The 21,052-nt window shown below is 42.9% G+C and overlaps 2 protein-coding genes across 2 annotated transcripts in view; one reads left to right on the top strand and one right to left on the bottom strand.

Annotated features, from left to right (window-relative positions):
• The window catches only part of LOC132515389 (uncharacterized), a 34,866-nt gene extending 27,000 nt beyond the window's left edge, over nucleotides 1-7,866 (bottom strand). The window contains exon 1 of the mRNA XM_060141827.1: nucleotides 7,719-7,866. Within this exon, the coding sequence (XP_059997810.1) occupies nucleotides 7,719-7,767 (49 nt within the window). The 5' untranslated portion in view covers nucleotides 7,768-7,866. The remainder of the gene's footprint in view (nucleotides 1-7,718) is intronic.
• Nucleotides 7,867-10,056: 2,190 nt separating this feature from the next.
• Nucleotides 10,057-19,335, top strand: CTSE (cathepsin E). The gene is given in 6 exon segments (XM_060141826.1): nucleotides 10,057-10,071; nucleotides 13,337-13,533; nucleotides 15,853-15,975; nucleotides 17,175-17,215; nucleotides 17,218-17,453; nucleotides 19,174-19,335. Coding segments are annotated over 6 exon segments (774 nt in total).
• Nucleotides 19,336-21,052: the final 1,717 nt, after the last annotated feature.

The raw sequence follows: 21,052 nt of genomic DNA, 5'->3' as shown, positions 1-21,052 counted from the left end.
ATTTTTTGAACCCAATATATCCAAAATATGATCATTTCAACTTGTACTCATATAAAAATTATGAATGAGATATTTTATGGGGTTTTTTTTCTAAGTCTTCAAAATAAGTATGCACGTTACACCTACAGCACATCTCAATTCAGACTAGCCGCCTTTCAAGGGCTCACCATATTGGACCACGCAGGTGTAGACAAATGCCCATGCGCCAGCCACTGTGCTGGGTTAAGAGGTCTAGGACTAGAGCATCGTTCCTGCCATCAAGGGTCTCGCTGTCTAGTTTAGGATCTAGGACAAATGGGGGAAATTTGTATTCAAAAATATACATTTGTCTGCAGGTTCTCAAGCTACTTATCATTAGGCACTAAACCTGCAGCTCAATCCTTTTCCTAAGAGCCTTAGACACACCTTAACCACATGGACAATATTCTTTCCCATTGTCCACATAAACAGCTGTCAGATTATGCATCTGATTTGGGGGTTTGGGACATCCAGCACCCTAGGGAGCAGTTTAAGGGAAGGGGGAGGTGTCTTGTTCTCCAATCCCTTTAGGCTATAGAGCACCCAGTTCATCCTTGTTGAGCCCAGATTCCAGGCAAGTAGGAAAGAAACTGAAAGCAAAGTCTCAGCCCTCCTTGAACCGGTTACCTGTCTCTTGGGCCAGAAGCAGCAGCAGCAGGAGAAGCCATCCATGCTGAAGAGGCAGCTGCTCTCACAGCTGCTCTCTACCACCCTACCCTGGCCTCTTTCCCTTGCCCCTCCCTTGAGAGCCTCTTCATTTCCTCCACTGCCTGGCTGGGCTCAGAGGGAAACACACCACCCCCCGAAATGAAACACCAGTGGCTGGCGCTGCTCGCAGAGCAATCTTCATGCTGTGTCGGTGTGGGCCTGAGCAAAACCACAAGTTGAGATTTGCTTTAGATTCCCTAGTGGTTTTTTGGAAACCTTTCTCCCTTTCTGCAATTCCACCCCTGCTCCCACCCTGAGGTCCTTCCTTAACTATTCCTGCTGAGAAACTAATTCCTACTAAGGAGTTAATGATGACTCAGTGGGCCATCTTTCCCAGGGGTATTTGCATCTCTAAAAGACCGGATAAAAAGAATAGCTAAAATGTATTGAGTGCTTGCTTGGTGCTAGGTGCTATGCTAAGAAGCTAATGACTTACCCTAGGGAATACGTCGACAATGGTGGAATTTCAAGCAAGCCAACACCAGGTGGAACAGAGGTGTCTTCCTGGTTATTTTAAAATCATACCTTGTAGACAACTGCTATGCAAGCCTCCTAGGGGGAATAGTCAGTGGAGGATGTAGAAGGTCAGCACTGTTTTTTCCTTAACTTTGAAACTTTAGAGCCATCTTCTTTGTTTATGGATTGGGGGTAAATGTATGGATTAGGTTTGTTTGTTTTTATCCACTCATTCAATCAACAAATATTTATTGAGTGCCTACTCTGAGCCAAGCACTGGGTTAGGTGCTGGAGATACAGCAGTGATCCAGACAGCCAGAGCCCTGCTCTCCTGAAGCTCGCAGGACAGTGAGGGGAGACACACAATCAAGAAACAATAAAAGAGAATTACAGGGCTTCCCTGGTGGCGCAGTGGTTGAGAGTCCGCCTGCCGATGCGGGGGACGCGGGTTTGTGCCCTGGTCCGGGAAGATCCCACATGCCGCGGAGCGGCTGGGCCCGTGAGCCATGGCCGCTGAGCCTGTGAGCCATGGCCGCTGAGCCTGCGCGTCCGGAGCCTGTGCTCCGCAACGGGAGAGGCCACAACAGTGAGAGGCCCGCGTAACGCAAAAAAAAAAAAAAAAGAGAATTACAGATTGTGCTCATCCCTGCAAACAAAATGGACACGGGAGGGTGATGGAGATAAACCAGGGAGCGGGGAGGAGGCCTCCGGGAGGGGGTAAGGTGGTATTTTCCAGCATCATCCCTGTGCTCCTTCTTAGCCCTATCTGCTCCTTCTTCCTCCTTCACCCACCTGTGGCTCTACTCTTCTCCATCCAAGCACACTCCTGGGAGTTCTCGGCCAGTTTCATGGCTTTAACCACCTTCTATACATCTCCCAAATTTATATCTCCAGCCCCAACAAATCCTATGAGAGCACCAAACCCATAAATTCAACTGTCAACCTCATTATCACCCCTGGAAAGGCTACCAGCGTCTCGAAATTAATATGCCGCAAAGAAGACATTGATTCTCCACCTCCCCCAACTTGTTTCTGCTCTCCTGATCCTGTACTCAGAAAAAGACACCACTATCCCCTCCAACAGCTCAAACGAAAAGTTTAGGAATTGTTTCTTTTTTGCATTTTTAAATATTTGGAATAGGTAATTATGATAGGCAGAATAATGGCCCTTAAAGATGTCCATATTCAAATTCCTGAAATCTGCGAATGTTACCTTACATGGCTAAAGGGACTTTGCGTGTGGGGTTAAATTAAGAACCTTATGATGGGGAGATTATCCTGGATTGTCTGGGAGGGTTGAATCTAATCACAGGAGTGCTTAAAAGGATCTCTGGCTAGCTTAGCATCACTAATCATTAGGGAAATGCAAATCAAAACCACGATGAGATGTCACCTCACACCTGTCAGAACCGCTATCATCGAAAAGACAACAAATAACAAGTGTTGGTGAGGATGTGGAGAAAAGGGGAGGCTTGTGCACTGTTGGTAGGAATGTAAATTGGGACAGCCAATGTGGAAAACAGTATGGAGATTCCTCAAAAAATTAAAAATAGAACTACCATACAGTCCATCGATTCCACTCCTGGGTATTTATCCAAAGAAAGCAAAAACACTAATTAAGAAAGATATACGCACCCCTATGTTCATTGCAGCTTTATTTACAATAGCAAGATATGGAAGCAACCTAAGTGCCCATCAGTAGATGAATGTATAAAAAAGATGTGGTATGTATACATACAATGAAATATACTCAGCAATAAAAAAGAATGAAAACTTTGCAACATTCCAACAAGAATGAAATCATTTGCAACAATGTGGATGGACCTAGAGGGTGCTATGCTAAGTGAAATAAGTCAGAGAAAGACAAATACTGTATGATTTCACTTATATGTGGAATCTAAAAAACAAAACAAATGAACAAACATAAAATAGAAACAGAGTCATAGATACAAAGAACAAACAGGTGGTTTCCAGAAGGGAACGGGTAAGGGGAGAGGAGAAATAGGTGAGGGAGATTAAGAGATACAAATTTCCAGTCTCAGGGTAAATGAGTCACAGGTATGAAATGTACAGTGTGCGGAATACAGTCAGTAATAATGTAATATCTTTGTATGGTGACAAATGGTAACTACACTTATTGGTAACTACACTTATTGTGGTGATCATTTTGAAATGTATAGAAATATCAAATCACTATGTTGTGTAACAGGAACTAACATAGTGCTGTAGGTCAATTATACTACAAAAACAAGCAAACAAACTGATAGAAAAAGAGATCAGATTTGTGGTTACCGGAGATAGTGGGTGGGGGGAGGGGGAATTGGATGAGGGCAGTCAAAAGGTACAAACTTCCAGCTCTAAGATAAATAAGTACTAGGGTGTAATGTACAACATGAGAAATATAACGAACACTGCTGTATGTTACACATGAAAGTTGTTAAGGAGTTAAGGAGTAAGTAAATCCTAAGAGTTCTCATCACAAGGAAAACATTTTTTTCTATTTCTTTAATTTTGTATCTATATGATATGATGGATGTTCACTAAACTTACTGTGGTAATCATTTCATGACGTATGAAAGTCAAATCATTGTGCTGTACACCTTAAACTTATACGGTGCTGTATGTCGATTATATCTCAGTAAAACTGGAAAGAATAAAAAGGACCTCTGGCTGTGGTCAGAGGGATATGACTATGGAAGGACATTGGAGACATGCAACATTGCTGGCCATGAGCCAAGGAAGATGGGCAGCCTCTAGAAGCTAGAAAAGGCAAGGCAACAGATTTTCCTCTACAGCCTCCAGAAAGGAACACAACCTTTCTAACACCTTGATTTTAACCCAGTGAAACCCAGGTCAAACCTCTGACATACAAAACTATATGATAATAAATTTGGGCTGTTTAAAGCCACTGCATTTGTGGTAATTTGTTATAGCAGCAATAGAAAACTAAGAAAGTAACATAGTCACATGATTCAAAATTCAAGAAATACAAAATGATGTACAATGACAAGACTCCTTCTCATGCTGCCCCCACCCACCTAGTTCCCCTCCCCAAAAGTACCCAGTGCTACCAACTTCTTGGTATACTCTTCCAGAGATATTTTTGCATATATAAGCAAATGGGACTAGATGTATTTTCCCCTTTTATTATATACCAATGGTAGTATACTGTACATACTGTTAAGACATTTTTTAACACAAAGACATATACTAGAGATTTTTCTTCGGAGTTTTTCATTGTTTTATTCTGGTTCCACAGCATTCCATTGAGTAGATATACCATAATTATTCAGACAGTCCCTTTTTGATGCTTATTCCCAAGCTTTCCTATCACAAACAACGCTCAATGGAAAAAAAAAAAAAAAACCTTGAACTAGCAGCATTTTGCACAGGACTAAGTGTGTCTGTGGGACAAATTCCAGGAGTCATGCTAGATCCTTCCTTTCCTTCATCCCCATCCAATTCAGTGTCACATCCTATGAGTTCTATCTCCACTTCTTTCCTAGTACTCCATCTCCGTCCGTTTCAAGCCACTATCATCTCTGGCTGGGGACAGCACAGTGGATGCATCTATGTGAGAGTTTGGTATGGAAGGCCCTCCATTCCCTAAGTTTGCATCTTGCCCTTTCAGGGAAGAGCTCCCTTAGGACCTTGGGTTTCTTGTTTCTGAAATATGATCAATGAGACTAGGTGTCCTGATTTTGTGTGGATAAATGAATGTGTTTGCCAAGACTTTAGTGATGGAGCTCCAATTAGAGGCTCTGAGATAAAAGAAACTTGCTAAACATGTATCAGACAAGTATCTCGGTGTCCTGGAATAGACAACTTTTTTTTTTTCTTTTTGAATAACTACTTTGGGAGGGGCCCATAAGCATTAAGAACATACATAAAATGACACACCACCATTGATAATGAAAAAAACAGCATTTGATCATTTCCAGCTTTATAAATTTTTAAAAAATGATTCAGTTACAACAAAAAAAGTTTAGATACTTTAGCAAGTATCACCTTGCAGGACCATAATCACATTTAAGCCACTGACTTACTCTTAATGGAAAAAAGTCACACTGCATCTAGTTACTGTAGTATTTCTAAGCATAATTACAGCAGATTGAATGCAATGTGATATACACCAAAATTCATATGCATGTCATATAATGACAGCATTGTACAAGTAACATTAATGACCTCCAACAAACACATTTTAAATTAGACTGGTCAAGCTAAATGGAATGTTGGAGCCAAACAGAAATGTAGTGGAATTCAGATTGTCTAGTAAGACTTGAAACTGTACATTAGGATGACGTAAAAACTAAATACTGGTAGAGCCCTAACGAAATACTAGCAGCAACAGTTACAGCCCTCTTAAAAGCTTTTAAAAATCTAGCAAATAAAGATAATACCATTTTTGAGAGAGTATAAAACTTTATATACTTCAGCATAACCTATTTGCTTTAAATCAGGCATTTATTTTTAAGACTGGGAGTATATTCCAGCTGTTGCTTTTCATAAAAGTTTTAAAATTAAGTGGATTTAATGCTGGAATGCAGAATCCTCCTTGGGCATAAAACCCCCAAAACGAATTGTAAATATATCTTGGTTCAGAAAGCAAGATATTTGAATCACTTGAAGTTTGCAGTACTAAATAAAATAGCACCTTTTAGCTAAGCTGTTTGAAGGGCCAAGCAATGATTTGAGGACTGTCCTAATTCAGTGCCCAATGCTGAAAGTAATCGATGTATAAAACTCCTACTTGTGGGCTTCCCTGGTGGCGCAGTGGTTGAGAGTCCGCCTGCCGATGCAGCGGACGCGGGTGCGTGTCCCGGTCCGGGAAGATCCCACATGCCGCGGAGCGGCTGGGCCCGTGAGCCATGGTCGCTGAGCCTGCGCGTCCAGAGCCTGTGCTCCGCAACGGGAGAGGCCACAACAGTGAGAGGCACGCGTACCGCAAAAAAAAAAAAAAAAAAAAAACCCCAAAACTCCTACTTGTTACAGCGGGCCATGGAGAAAGTCAGAAATACTTTTCGATTTCAGGCATAAATTAAGGAAATAACACCTAATAAGCTCGCTTGCTTACAGCACAAAGAAACACTGGCAAAACTCTTAATTCCTAGATGTATGTGCTGTTCTCAGTTTTATTTTTTGTTTTAAAGTTCATTGAATAAGAGGAAGGGAACTGGGGAAAGGAGGAGGACTAAATGAAAACATTTTAAATGGAATGGAACGAGTTTGGCTCTTAAATATCTGAACAATAAGATTTTTAAAGGAGCTACCTAGGTAGCCAAGCAGATTAAAACAAAGCTGCCTGCACGTAGTTCAAATACAGTTTACCTGGCATAAATGAAGACCATGGAACTGACATCATCTTTTTTTTTTTTTTTTTTTTTTGCAGTACACGGGCCTCTCACTGTTGTGTCCTCTCCCGTTGCAGAGCACAGGCTCTGGACGCACAGGCTCAGTGGCCATGGCTCACGGGCCCAGCCGCTCCGCGGCATGTGAGATCCTCCCGGGCCAGGGCGCGAACCTGTGTCCCCTGCATCGGCAGGCGGACTCTCAACCACTGCGCCACCAGGGAAGCCCTAGACATCATCTTAATTGCATCTCTAATATGTGTTTTCCTCTTGTGGGTTTCCAAAACATCTAACGGACCAGGAACAAGGTAAGAGTTTTTAGGAGTGGAGACAAATTCACTTCGAATAAGACCCTGAGATTAAAATTCTGCCTTTATTCTATTTAGCTACAGCCTAAACCCTACCCTGAGGGTGCTTGGGGAAATTCCAGGATGGGAACTGGTTCAGAGAGTCCAATCCTGGTAGAGGAAATAAAAGTAGTCAAGAAAGGAGTACTGCCGAGGTGAGGCCCCTGTCATTAGAAATCTGAAAATGAAAACCCAGGGAGATAACAAAGGAAGGCATCAGATTTATGTCACGTTTGCCTAAGCATCATCTCTCTTCCCTTATAATAAAAATTTTAGCAGGTATTTATTGATCATTTACTGTGTGTCATGCATTTTCACAAATGCTTTTATTTCATCTTCCTAACATCCCCATTTTCCCATTTTACAGATAAGGAAACTAAGGATCAGGGAGAATTTTCATTTTCTAGACTTTAAATGGTTGAGCCCCTGATCACACAGTAAAAACTAAGGACATGTGGAAACCTTGATAACATTCTTGAACAGTTACAATACACATAAGGGTAGATGATCTTCACAATGAATTTCAGTCTGTTAGTACGCACAGTAATATACACATATGCTCCAGACAGCAGTGTTATGTAAGATCGCAGACTCTATAGTGAGACTTCCTGGGTTCAAGCCTGGTTCCATCATTACCAGCTGTGTGGCCTTGGACAAATTCCTTTCTCTCTCTGGGACTATTTACCTTATGGGGTGGTTGAGAGGATTACATGACGGAAGATATTTAAAGCACTTAGAGCAGTGCGTGGCACTTAGTTAATGTTGGGTACCTGTCCCGGTTCATATGGTTTAGCCCGGGTACCAGCCCTGGGCTGGGTGACGCATAGAAAGCACTCACCCCAAGAACGGTCTCCTGGAATCCTCACATCATCCAACAATGAAATCATTCTTCCTTTTCTACAGTAGAGGGGTCTGAAACTCCAAAACTACCCCAATGTCACACAATCATCTAAGTAGCAGCATTGAAATCCAAACCCTGCTTTGCCTGCTTTTGAAGTCTGGGCTCAGTAACAAGCACAGAAGCTGGCGGTGCTGGCGTGTGTCCTGTTCTCTGGCAAACCTGAGACATGATCTGCTCTTCCTGCTTACAAGTACAGGGACCCGTGCACGCGCATGCACAGGCACACGCACATGCAATACTCCAGTGGGAAACTTCCCCCGCGCCTGTGCCTTTTGCTGACTATACACCCAACAATTTCTGGTCTGAAAGGCACTTTCCCAGAATGGAGTTGACAGCGGTTTGGGAAATGACTCAAACTAATTGAATTCTTGACATGGCGAGATGCTGGGGACATTGGATCCTTCTTATTTCCAGCTGCGTGAAAGCAAGAAGCTTTGCCAAACCAAAGAAGAGCAAGCCATGGAAGAGAATACACGTTCAGTGCCAGATGCTCTTTATAGCAGTAAACAAATGGTTCGACCACCATAAACTTTTGATTTTCATAATTCAGTGTCCGGGTGGGGGAGGGTAACAAGCAGAGGCATGCATGGGAGAATTTTTGCACCTGTCAACGATACAATAATGATACTGCTGAGAGGTCCCTTGAAGACGAAACAGAAACACTTGCAAAAAGTAAGCAATGACAAGATTTCTCGTCACACAGCTCCTTACCACCATACTCCATCCTGCACACACCCCTCTCTCTTACAATTAAAAGGCCTCAAAATTTCCACCATGTAGAAAATTAGTCTCTCTCCCTCTCTTCCCCTTTCCTCCTCCTTCCCATCCTCTCTCTGTTTTTCTCTTCCAGGAAGAAACTCTTGAATGTCAAGCGCTAGACATTATCTAGTACAGACCATCAACTTGAAAGTCAGGAAAACCTGGGTTTGAAGCCTTGTTATGGCGCATTATGCAAGTTACTTAAACCCTCTGTGATTCAGTTACCTCATCTGTAAAATGGGCTTAAAAATAATACTTACCTGATAGGACTGGTGTGAGTACTGAATGAGCTAATGCTTGTAAGATCCTTAGGGCAGAGGCTGGTACATAGCCTACGCCCCCAAAATGTTCCTTGTAGTATCACCCAACCCACCCTCTTCATTTTACAGACAAGGAAACTGGATTTAGAGAAAAGTGATCTATCCAAAGTCATATGGTGAGTGAATGGCAGAGCCAAGTCTGGGTCCAGGCACCCCATCCAGGCCCTCTTCCTGCTGTACTACACATCGCATAGTATATTTCCCGCCAGTCATCAACTTCGAGCAGAACGAGGTTGGGACGTTTTCCAGTTGGTCATGTCCGTGCTGAGCTGCTGATGTCAGCAGAGCCAGGGCCACGAGCATCCTGGGTTGCTGGCCCCACTGTGGTCAGGGGCTGGCTGAGCGTGAGGGCAGGTGCTGCTTATGTCTCATAATGACGCACAGCGTCCAGGACTATCAAACCCTGCTAAAGCCAATTTCCACAGAGCACGAGCCACCAGCCTCTTATTATTAATTTACATTCTGGAAGCCGAAGCTCCAGAAAAGTTGACTGCACAGTGTCACCCTCAACAGCTTTCAAATGTTCTGGTAACACAAAACCTCTGCTTCCAAAGCAGCCTCCAATCCACATCCCTGAGGCCTGAGGTGCTGCACACTCTCTCTCTCTCTCTCTCTCTCTCCCCCCCCCCCCCCCCCCGCTAGGACCCTCTCCCAGTGCTGACAGACTGCAGAGACCGGATCATTGTCTGTACTATGACCTGTTTTTGCCCACATGGTACCATTTCACCCCAAATGCTCTTCCCTCTCCCTTTTCGTAAAGAACACACACACACACACATACATACACATGCGAACTCACACCATCACCCACGTGCCCAAGGGCTCTTGTTCCCTAGGGGAAGTGTTCAAATCATCCACAACAATATTTGGTTCTAGCGTGGGAGGATCAGAAACCTGCAGCCGGGGCAGGTGCGGTTCCGGGTGTTTCCAGAGATAACGGACCCATTAGTTCTGACAAACGTTCCCACGTTCCTGCCTCTAATCTGTGCCAAACTTCCCAGATCCAGCCAGAGCCTGGAGCTCCTCGCAGACCATCCAGGATGTCTCTGATCTAGTCAGTGGCCAGTGGCCACGGCTGCACAGACCAACAAACTTGTTCTCACGTGTCAGCCAGCCACACCCTCCACTCACAACAAACAGAGGCAAGGGGCTATGGGAACTAACTGGCCTGGAAGGTGGGAGGGGACGGAGGGATCATGGTGATGATGATGGTAATTCTGTAGCAGAAAGATCACTGGCCTGGAAGGCAGGAGACCTGAGTCCCTATCCTGGCCGCTGAGTGAAGTGCATGCTCTTGGGCCAGTCACTTAACCTCTCTGTGCCTCAGTGTTCTCACCTGCTATAGAAGTGGGCTTGCCTGGAGGGTCTGAAGGAAGTCTCTCAGGGTAAGGTTTCCATGGTGACCATCTTCAGTCCCGATGGCACATATGGGCAATTAGGGGCAAACCACGGCAGGGCTCAGCGCTAACCAGAATTCTCACCACTTCCAGCCACTTCTGGCTCACACTTTCTCCCCAATGAAAGGTCAAAAGGAGGGACTCCTGGAAAGTGGGTAAACGCCAAAGAGGATTTGTTCACTTGGGGGCACGGGTCAAGGGTCTGGGCTGGTCCCCGAGTCCTTTTGATGTCCTTTTTAACATTTTTGGAGCCCAAGGCAGGGCCCAAGTTATCTCCAAGCTCCAAGTCCATCTGCCTCTTGGGCTTCAGAGACGGAAAGCAGAGCTCGCAGCAGCAGTTAAGAGACTTGCCAGATGGCTGGCTGGTCATGGCAGAGCTGACCTAATCCAGGTCCCCTACCTCCTACTCCAGAGCTAGGAAGTGTCGGCATGTGTGACAGCAGTGGTGGCCTCTGTGACAGACAGTGTCAGCTTGTGCTGCAGGCTCCCCCATCACTGAGGCTTAGAGGCGGTGAGAGAACAGTGCAGGTTCCCGTTCCCCTTCAACCTTAAGGGTTCAATTCACCCTTCTTCTCCCACTTGACATCTGCCTTCCCTTGCTGACTGTCCAAACTGTAGACTTGACACTGCAGCACCAGGGCAGAAGCAACATCCTAATGTACTCTGTTAGCCAGGACCTACAATTGCATAGAGTCAAATATCTAGAATATAATCCTTTCTAGATATAGCTCCTAATGACTCTGTTTCTCTTATTAAAAACCTTGACTGATACAGATAATGAAGATATGACACGTCAATATTTGTGAATGCACCTAAGGCAGTCCTTCAAGAACAATTACAGGCTGAAATGTGAGTATTAGAAAAGCTGAAAATCAATGGTCTCAGCAACTATTTCAAGTAACAAACAAATAAAAAAACAAGAGTACCACAAAGCAGAGCAAATCAACCCAAAGAAAGTAGAAGGAAGGAAATAATAACTAGAAGAGTGGAACATTCATACAATAGAAAAGTCACACAATAGAGAAAATCAACAAAGCCAGGAATGAACTCTTTACAAAGATTAATCAAACTGGTAAACCTCTAGCAAAACTGTTCAAGAAAAAGCAAGAAAATACACTTAACAATATTAGAAATAAAAAGTAATATGTTATTAAAGACGCTACAGACATTAAAATGATAATAAGAGGATATCAAGAATCATTTTATTTTGATAAATTTGACAATTTTTTAAAATTGGCAAATGCCTTGAGAAACAGAGCATGTCAAAACTGACACAAGAAAAAAATTAGAAAATATAACCCTCCAATATCTATTTAAACGTTGAATGAATACTCCAATATCTATTTAACACTGAATGAATACTCCAATATCTATTTAACATTGAATGGATACTCCAGTATCTATTTAAACGTCGACTCTATTATTAAAAACATTTCCACAAAGAAAACTCCAGGTCCAGGCAGCCTCATTGGTAAATTCCCTCAAACATTTAAAAAAGAAATAGCACCAATCTTAGACAGACTCTTTCAGATAATTGATAAAGAAGGGACACTTCATAACTCATTTTATGAGTCCAACATAAATTTAATAACAAACTTGAAAAGGACATTACAAGAAATGAAAATTATAGACCAGTCTCTTTCTCATGAATGTAGACACAAAAGTTGTAAACAAAATATTAGCGAACAGAAACTATTTGTGTTTCAAAAATCACTGAACTGTACACTTAAAAGGGTGAATTATTGTGTATAAATCATATCTCAATAAATCTGACTTCTAATAAAGAAAAAATGGATCTTAACTCACACATTATCAAACTTCCAATAGATTGTAGATATATATAAATGTGAAAAGCAAAACAATAAAGCTCTTAGAAAAAACATAGGAAGATGTCTTCATGACCTTAAGGTAGGCAAAAATTTTTGTAACAAGTTCTTTAAAACTACTAATTATCAATCTAAGATCAATTTGACTACACTGAAATTCATATCTTCTGTTCATCAGAAAGCACCATTAAGAGAGTAAAAACATCTGTCACAATCTGGGAGAAGATATTTGTAGTACATATATCCAACAAAGGACTTTATTCCAGAATAAATAAAGAACTCGTACTAATCAACAAGAAAATTGTAGATAACCCACTTCACAAAAGAGGATATCCAAATGTCCAATTTTATTAGTCATCTGGAAATACAAATTACAACCTCAATGTAGCCCACTGCATATTCACTAGAAGACTAAAGTGGAAAAGGTAGGCAACAGCTGGTATTGGTGAGGATATGGAACAACTGGACCTTTCAAAACATTGATATTGGAAATGTTAATTGATACAATCACTTTGGAAAACTGTCAGTATTTACTCAAGCAAAACACTTGCAAACCCTATTATCTAGCAGTTTTACTCCTAGGCATACATCCAACAGTAATAAGTACACATGTTCACCAAAAGACAAGTACAAGCAGCTCTATTAGCAATAGTCAAATACAGGAGACACCCCAAATATCCATCAGTGATAGAATGGATAAATAATGATGATATATTCATACCACGGAATACTAAGGACAATGAAAATTCTACAACAGCATGCAATAACATCACGTTGAGTGACAAAAGCCAGATAAAACAGAATTCATACCATATGATTCCATTCATATAAAATTCAAAAATAGGCAAAGACAGTATAAGCTGTTAGAAGCCAAGAGATGGGTTATCTTGCTGTTTTGTCTTTTTTTTTGAGATTGGTTACTCTTGAGGAAAGTCTCAATGACTGGCAGGGTAGTTGAAGGGGTTTCTGGCAATGGGGTTGTAACGCCTTGTTTCTTGATTTAGGAGTTTGATTACATGGATGTGTACAGTCTGTGAAAACACTGTACACTTGTGATTTCTGTATTATACTTTAATAAAAAATGTTTACATAGAAAAAATTAAGTGGATGGGATCATGGCAAAAATTGTTATATCCATTTAACCAAGGAAAATTGAGTAGGGGAAGCATTAGCTTTAGGACAGAAGAAGATTTCAAGAATCTGAGCCCGTTTGCCAAGGATCTGTGTGATTTTCCTTCAGGCTCCACCATTAGGTAGAAGGACTGACTGAGGTCGGTCAGCAATTTGAAGAGAGTGTCACAGAGACTGACCAGTCCTTTATGAAGGCAGAGTCTTATGGCATTCTGGGCCTGGGATAACCCTGCTTGGCTGCTGAAAGGGTGACCCCAGTGTTCGACACAATGGCCCAGAAGCTGGCGGATCTACCCGTGTTTTCTGTGTACACGAGTAGGTAAGGCCCATCAGCCCCACCAGGTTAAAGTTATGACTATAGGGAAACAACACGTCTAGACTTAGCAGTCACGACACCTGGGGTGGAGCTCTCGCTTGGTCTTGTATCAGCTGTGTGATTTGGGGCAAAACACTTACCCTCTCTGAATATTGAGAAAATGGGGTTTGCCTCAAAGTCGTTGAAAAAAGGACTTTGTAAACTATACCACACTGGAGTAATTAAAGAATCTCTGGGACTGGACATTCATTTATGCAGTGAATAAATATTTATCAAGCCCCTATTATGTGCTCACCAGGCTGCTAGGCACTGGGAACACAATGGAACAAGAAAGACAGTCCCTGCCCTCAAAAAGTTTAATTCTAGTGAGAGGAGGTGCGGAAAAAAAATTCAAATGTTAGCTGACAATAAAATAATTACACATTAATGGCTGGAATAACAAAATGTAGTATATGCATACAACAGAAAATTATTCAGCCTGAAAGAGGAAGAAAATTCTAACAGTAGTGGAATTCATAGAGACAGAAAGCAGAATGGTGGCTGCCAGGGGCTGGGGAAGGAACAAGCAGGAAGTTATTGAATGGGTATAGAGTTTCAATTTTATAGGATGAAAAGGTTCTGGGGATTGGTTGCACAACCATGTGAATATACTTAACACTACTGAACTGTACACTTAAAAATGGCTAAGAGGGTCGATTTTATGTGTTCTTTGCCGATTTATACAATTTTTTACATTGCATGTTGTGGTTGGAAAAGGTCATGAGACTCACCAGCCCTCGGACACATTTACCTGGGGTCCTGGGAGGGTCAGGGAGGAGATTTCTGACCTTTCTGACTCCTTCCCAAGAAAACTTGGCCTGAGCTTACCCTGTTTTAGCAGAAGCGCATTTCTCTCGCTCTCCTCTCTCACATGGAGAGCTTTGAATCTCCTCCATCACATGGCTTCCTCTCCAGCCTGATTGCAGTGGAGACCAGGCCTGGACGGAACTGTGAGTAAGAGGGCAGGCGTCTGGACACCTCGCTTCTTCCCTTCAGAGCTTCCTGCTCCCTTTCAGCCTGGAAAGATGTGAATTGTGGTGGAAAACAGCAAAGCCTTTGCAGTCAGACTGACCTGGATTTAAATCCCCCCCTCTTGGGACTTCCCTGGGGGCTCCGTGGTTAAGAATCCGCCTGCCAATTCAGGGGACATGGGTTCGAGCCCTGGTCCAGGAAGATCTCACATGCTGCAGAGCAACTAAGCCCATGCGCCACAACTACTGAGTCTGCCCTCTAGAGCATGGAAGATACAACTACTGAGCCCACGTGCAGCAACTACTGAAGCCCGCGTGCCTAGAGCCCATGTTCCACAGCAAAGAGAAGCTACTGCAATGAGAAGCCCGCACACCAGAACAAAGAGTAGCCCCCACTCGCCACAACCAAAGAAAGCCTGCGTGCAGCAATGAAGACCCAACACAGTCAAAAATAAATTAATTAATTTAAAAAAATAGAAATCCCCCCTCTTGCATTACTTCATCTCCATGAGCCTCATTTTTCTCAAATGGACACTAGGCTGCCATGAGAATAAGATGAGGCAGGAAAAATTCCTAGCACAGCGCCTTGCTTAAAGCCCATCAACAAACATCAGCTCCTCCCCCCTCGTGCCTTGAAAACTGTTTTCCTTGCATTCCCACAGATATCCACTTCCCTTCCCCTTTACTGCCCTGCATACAGGGCCCCAAGTTTTGTCTTTCTCTGATCCTTTTCCTCCTGAAAACAAATCAGTTTTAGGTCCTATTTCTGCAGGATCCTGCTAGGTGGCAGAACATATTCTGAGAAATCAACACAATATTAATAAATATTCAAGCTCCAGTAAGTCACTTCGTGTTCAATTAGCGTCTTTGCCTAACACAAAAGAGTGAATACTGTGGAAATTCCAGGCACCACCATAATAGTGGAGAAGATACTTGGGGCAAAGGAGTCTTTGGGGGTGCCTCAAGTTGCGTGGTGAATGCACACCCCATGATGGTCCTGGCCTTGGTGCTGCATGAGTTCTGCTTGATCAGATCTGTGGTCTCCATTTCTCACCTCCTTACCCCTTCTATCCAAGAAGCTGGAGGATATTCACAAATCATTGAGCAGAGTTGTTTCTATTGTTTGCCCAAGAGGCTCCGACTAATCAGCTTGCAGCAGTCAGAAGCCCTGGTCTCAAAACTCAGGCTGATATTTCTGCCTATCTAGGTACTTGGTTTGAGTGACCAGACCAAGAAGCAGGGCCTGGCTGAGGCTCGCCCCTGAGGTTTTCCAGTGGCCCTTCCTTGACAATCTGCCTTTCTTTCCATGTAGTGACACAGGAGGTGGTGCAGGTAGCAAGCTGATTTTCAGAGGCTAGGACCACTCCCATCTCTCTGGGAACATAGATTGAGTCCCAGTCACCAAACAAGTCTACTGGCAGATTGCAGTGGACACGTAAGTATCCTCCACAGAGTAGTTACAGAATGAGGGAAGAACTCATAACAGGCTCAGCTGAAATTGGATTAACTAAATTGACCTGAATGAAACTGCTGGTCACTGAGAGAGGATGCTGGGAGCTGGCTGCATGAGGCTAAAATATGGAGGTGCTGAGCAGAGGGGCAGGACGGGGCAGCAGACACATGGTACAAACTCTCAGCTTCCTTTCTTGTACATGTGGTGTATCTTCAATTCAACAGAGAGTAAATACTAACACTCGGCCAACTACTCATTCAACATTAATTAACATGTAAGGCAAGGGCTGAATGACACAGGGGTGCAAAAGCGAATTGGACTCAGATTTTGCCTTCACAAATCATTGCAGAAGATGACACCTATACACAAACTACTACCATGTAGAGTAGAAGGTGGTCAGTACTCCATGAGATGGACCACCAAAGTGGCCCAGACCAGAAAGGGCAAGACCACTTCTATCTGAAGAACTCCTCAAGGGTTTCATGGAGGGGGTGGCATTGATTGAGTCTACACACACACACACACACACACACACACACACACACACACACACACACAGAGGCACAGAGCAATCAGGGAAAGTGGAACTAGATTCCTGCCACATACCTAGCACTGTACTAGACAGTGCAGGAATTCAAAGAAATGTAATTCAAGTTTCAATTCAGCTGAAGATAAGTTCCTGCAAGGGGACAGGCATGTGCTAGGCACAGAGATACAAAAGCCAAAAAGGCTCCAATGTTTACTGTCTACTGAGGGTTTTTCAAACTGCAAGGATTTACCCATTTATGGGTCACGACATCATTTTAGGGGATCGTGACCTACATTTTTTAATGAAATGGGCTAAAATAGAAAATATCAGAGTGCACTTCATATATTAAGGTTAAGTACAGTGTCATGAAATTTTTATTTCCTGCCTGTGTGTGTGCATGTGTGTGTGTGTACTGGGTCAAGAAGTAAATATATTTCCTGCTATGCATCTCAGTCAAAAAAAAAAAATATATATATATATATATTGAGAAACACTCATGTGGTAAGAGAGACCAAAATGCAAATTACTAACGTGCTTCAGCAGATTAGAGAACCCAGCAGAGAGTGAGAGCTGCTGGGGTGCCAGGGAAGCTTAGGGGGAGAAAGGGGAAGGAACAGGTAGGAGTAGCTGACGATGCTTCCTTTGTCCTCAGAATCCAGGTGGGAGGCACCATGATGTTCTTCTCCGAAGGCTGCAGGCCATTGTGGACCCAGGGACCTCCCTCATCACAGGCCCCTCAGGCGGTAGCAAGCAACTGCACAGACCACTGGGGCAGAGCCCATGGACGGGGAATTGGGAAGCCTCTGAATAGATCCTCTGTGTTCTATTTTTGTACACTCTGGAGTGTGTCAACATCAGTGTCTTGCCGGATGTCACCTTCACCATCAATGGGGTCCCCCATACCCACCAACCAACTGCCTACACCCTGCTGGTGAGAACTGTTTCCTTATTCTGCAAGTCACAGGGCCATCCTCACACGGCTGCCACTTCCCCTTTCCAAACAGTTGCCTGTACTCAGGGTGCCTTTACCCCTTGCTCCCCTCCCATCTTATCTAGCTCTGAAAGCATTCCCCTTGGGAGGGGTGGTACTGCCGATGGCGGAAACGCCACTGGGCTGGTTCTAACTTCCTGTTCTGCCATGAAGCAGCAGCAAACCTTGGACAAGCCATTTAATGAGGTTTTCTGACATTGTCAGGTAGGACTTTTCAACTGACAAAACTTAATCTCTTCAACCACCAAGTCAGACTGGGATATTATTAGCCCATTTGATAGATGAGGATACTCAGAGAGTTAAATGGTTCAAGATATGAGCTGCTAGAGGTAGGGGGATACAGAATAAGGTTATATCTCTTCTAACATTCAAGTTAACATTCTCCTCACACAAGAAAATGTCTTGTTGCAGGCGATTGGTAAGTTTGGAGAGTGAGGTAGAAAGGGAACTTCCAGGTGTTTTGGAAACCTATGATCCCAAATTTTCAATATCGCATTTCTTTGGCGACACACTTTAACACACCAACTTTGCCCAAGAGTCACCTGCAACATCAGGGTGACTGCACCAGGATGGAAGCACTAAGGTGTAGACAGAGGGCTTTCCCTACCCCCATAACTTGATCTCCATTCACCTCTTCCCAAAGCCACCAAATATAAACAGACAATGCAAGTGAAAACAAATGTTTTGCTTTAAAACACAAGCTTCATGTCAAGTCTCCTAAGCTCCTCCAACAAAGGAATTGTAGAGCTGCCACTGTGAACATGATGCTGAGGACAAGCTACACATTTCAACTGTGCTAAGTTCATTAGTCTATACACCTTTCCCCGCTCCAACACCCCACACTCTCTCCCCTTCACCCTATGTGAGTCCCTGCTCACATGCACACCCTTCCCTGTACCCATTATGGTGCTATTGTCCTTTTATGCTAGCAGTTTTCAATCAGAGCCAACTTAATCCATCAAGGATTCTGTCATAACTTTGCATTTTTGTCCCCTTCCTCTCAAGAAGACTCTTGAAACTCTCAGTGAATTTTCCCAAACCCTCATCGGCAACCCCAAATTTCAAATGGTTGTTGGAAAGACAACTTCTGCCTGTTAGACCCCAAGTCTCTACCAAACCAAATAAGGTTGGGACAGTTATACTCCTCTCATGGATCAATGGATACCTACTTGCCTTATAACTTGAAGGAGCCACTCCAATGATTCTTCCCAGAACTCAAGAGAATAGCAGTGGCTAGCCACTTACAGAGCAATTACTCTCCCTTAAAAAATTAAGTTGAGCTTTGCTAGAAACTAAAGAAACCAGAATTTAAGCCAAGATCTTCTAATGCCAAACCTTTTGCTGTTCCAGCCATGCAACAAGGTTTCAGTTTTCCCAATCATTAAGATGGTGGTAAGGAGTGGAGGTGTATAACAGATGAACAATTATCAAAATTGCAGAACTTAGAAGCCAAGACCCACGTATATGAAATTGTGCAAACACTTTTTTGAGTAAACATGTATAGGTATACGAAACGGAAGAAAGAACCAACCAGCCAAAATTGTAAAGCGGCTGTCCAAGGCCATTTGGTATAGCTACCACTACTACACAGTACAGCCTCTAGACAGCACTACTTCCTTCTTTCCCTATACGTCATTTATATTCTTCTTTCCAATTCCAGAAATTCATGGATGGAATGAAGTTCTTAATCAGTGGCTTTCAAGGTTCTGACATCCAACCTCCAGCTTGGTCCTTCTGGACCCTAAGCAATGTATCATTAAACAGTTTTACTGCCTTTGACCATGGGAATAACCATGTGGGGCTGGTCCCAGCAGTCCCCTAAGCAGGGGCCTTCTGTCTGTGCCAGTCCCCCTGGAAATTCACCTGGGCCTATTAGGTTGGAACATTCTCCACAGCTGTCAAAGTTCTTTTCAATAGAATGCAGTTTTTCCAGAGCTGCAACCCAAATTAGAATGAAACAGAGCATAAGAACACACACATACACACTCACACACATACTTCATATACCCACATACACACCAACTCCACCAACATCATAATGGAAGAATTAAGTTGTATGCCCATACTTTTTATCGCTTTTTGCTAATGTTTTATTATGGAAACTTCCGAACATGTGCACAAGCAGAAATTATAGTACAATAAATCCCTGTGCAGCCCCACTCAGTTTCCACAACCCATCAACACATGGCAGGGCCTGTTTTATCTGTTTCACCAGCTACTCCTCTCTTCAGCCCCACATACCTGGATTATTTTAAAGTAAAATTCTTAGCATCACATCATAAATCACCACATCAAATATTTATCCATAAACCCTTCTAATACAGGTATCCCCTGCTTTTCAAAAGTTCACTTTATACCACTTTGCTTTTATGAAAGACCTACATTAGTACCTGTTTTCCCTAAACTAAAGGAATCCAAAGAGGATTTTTGCACTTATGAAAAAAAGACAGAAATCGAAAAAAGCAGTCAGTGTTTGTTTTGCAGCAAGCTTTTATAGAGGCAGGGCATACCCAAGCAGTGAGAGTGGTACCACCAAGCTCCTTCATGGGAACTACACTCAGCATCTGGGCATCAAGCCTCCATAGCTTTGAACTGTATCTGTGAGCATCTGAGCTTTATCTTGATTTAATTGGTGTGTCCATTAGCAAGGTGTGTCCATTAGCATAGTTTCATAGGAAACTTCTACTTTCAGATAGCAAGGGAAACCAGTATTCTTTTTTTTTTTTTTTGGTTAATTTTATTCAAGCATAGTTGATTTACAATGTTGTGTTAATTTCTGCTGTACAACAAAGTGATTCAGTTATACATATATATATATTCCTTTTCATATTCTTTTCCATTATGATTTATCACAGAATATTGAATACAGTTCCCTGTGTGGGAAACCAGTATTCTTAAATGTGCTGTCCGTGTTCAGATGTTTCCTATTGCCTCATAAATGTTTGGTCATTTTTATGGTTGACTTGTTTGTGTCAGGATTCAAGGTTCACAAAGTACATTTGTTTGAAATGTCTCTTTTCATCCATAGTTGCACGTTCTGAATTTCACTGGTTGAAATCCAGAGCTGTCATGTAACAGGTTTGTCTGAGTTCATTGTTCCTATAAAACGATAGTTAGATCTAGAGGCCTTATTTCGTGGAAGGAACACTTCATAAATGGTGCTGGGTACCTCTACTGTGTCCCATCGGGGACAGATAATGCCGGGCGCTGCTCAATTTGTAACGTTAGGACTGATGGGTGGGTTCCCGAGTTGTCAGCCTCATCCACCCACGATAACGTTCCCTTCAGCGTTTGACCTAAAGGTTTCAGCAGCCATTGATGATCCTCGCTTAGATCCACACTAACACTAGGGGCTGAAAACAGGGATTTTTCTAATTCTATTTTTCCTCCTGTATTTGTTAGCTGGAACTCTTCTATAAAAAACAACCCTTTCATTAACTATTGTCCACTATGAGGTACAGCTCATACAAGAAAGGCAAGATTACCTGCTTCTTTCCCTTTATTTACCAGTTTTCAGAATAATGAGTATGTTTCAACTT

Source organism: Lagenorhynchus albirostris, chromosome 2 (genome assembly GCF_949774975.1).
Source record: "Lagenorhynchus albirostris chromosome 2, mLagAlb1.1, whole genome shotgun sequence".
NCBI lineage: Eukaryota > Metazoa > Chordata > Mammalia > Artiodactyla > Delphinidae > Lagenorhynchus > Lagenorhynchus albirostris.
The sequence above is the reverse complement of the archived record's forward strand: the minus strand, read 5'-3'. Positions and strand labels throughout refer to the sequence as shown.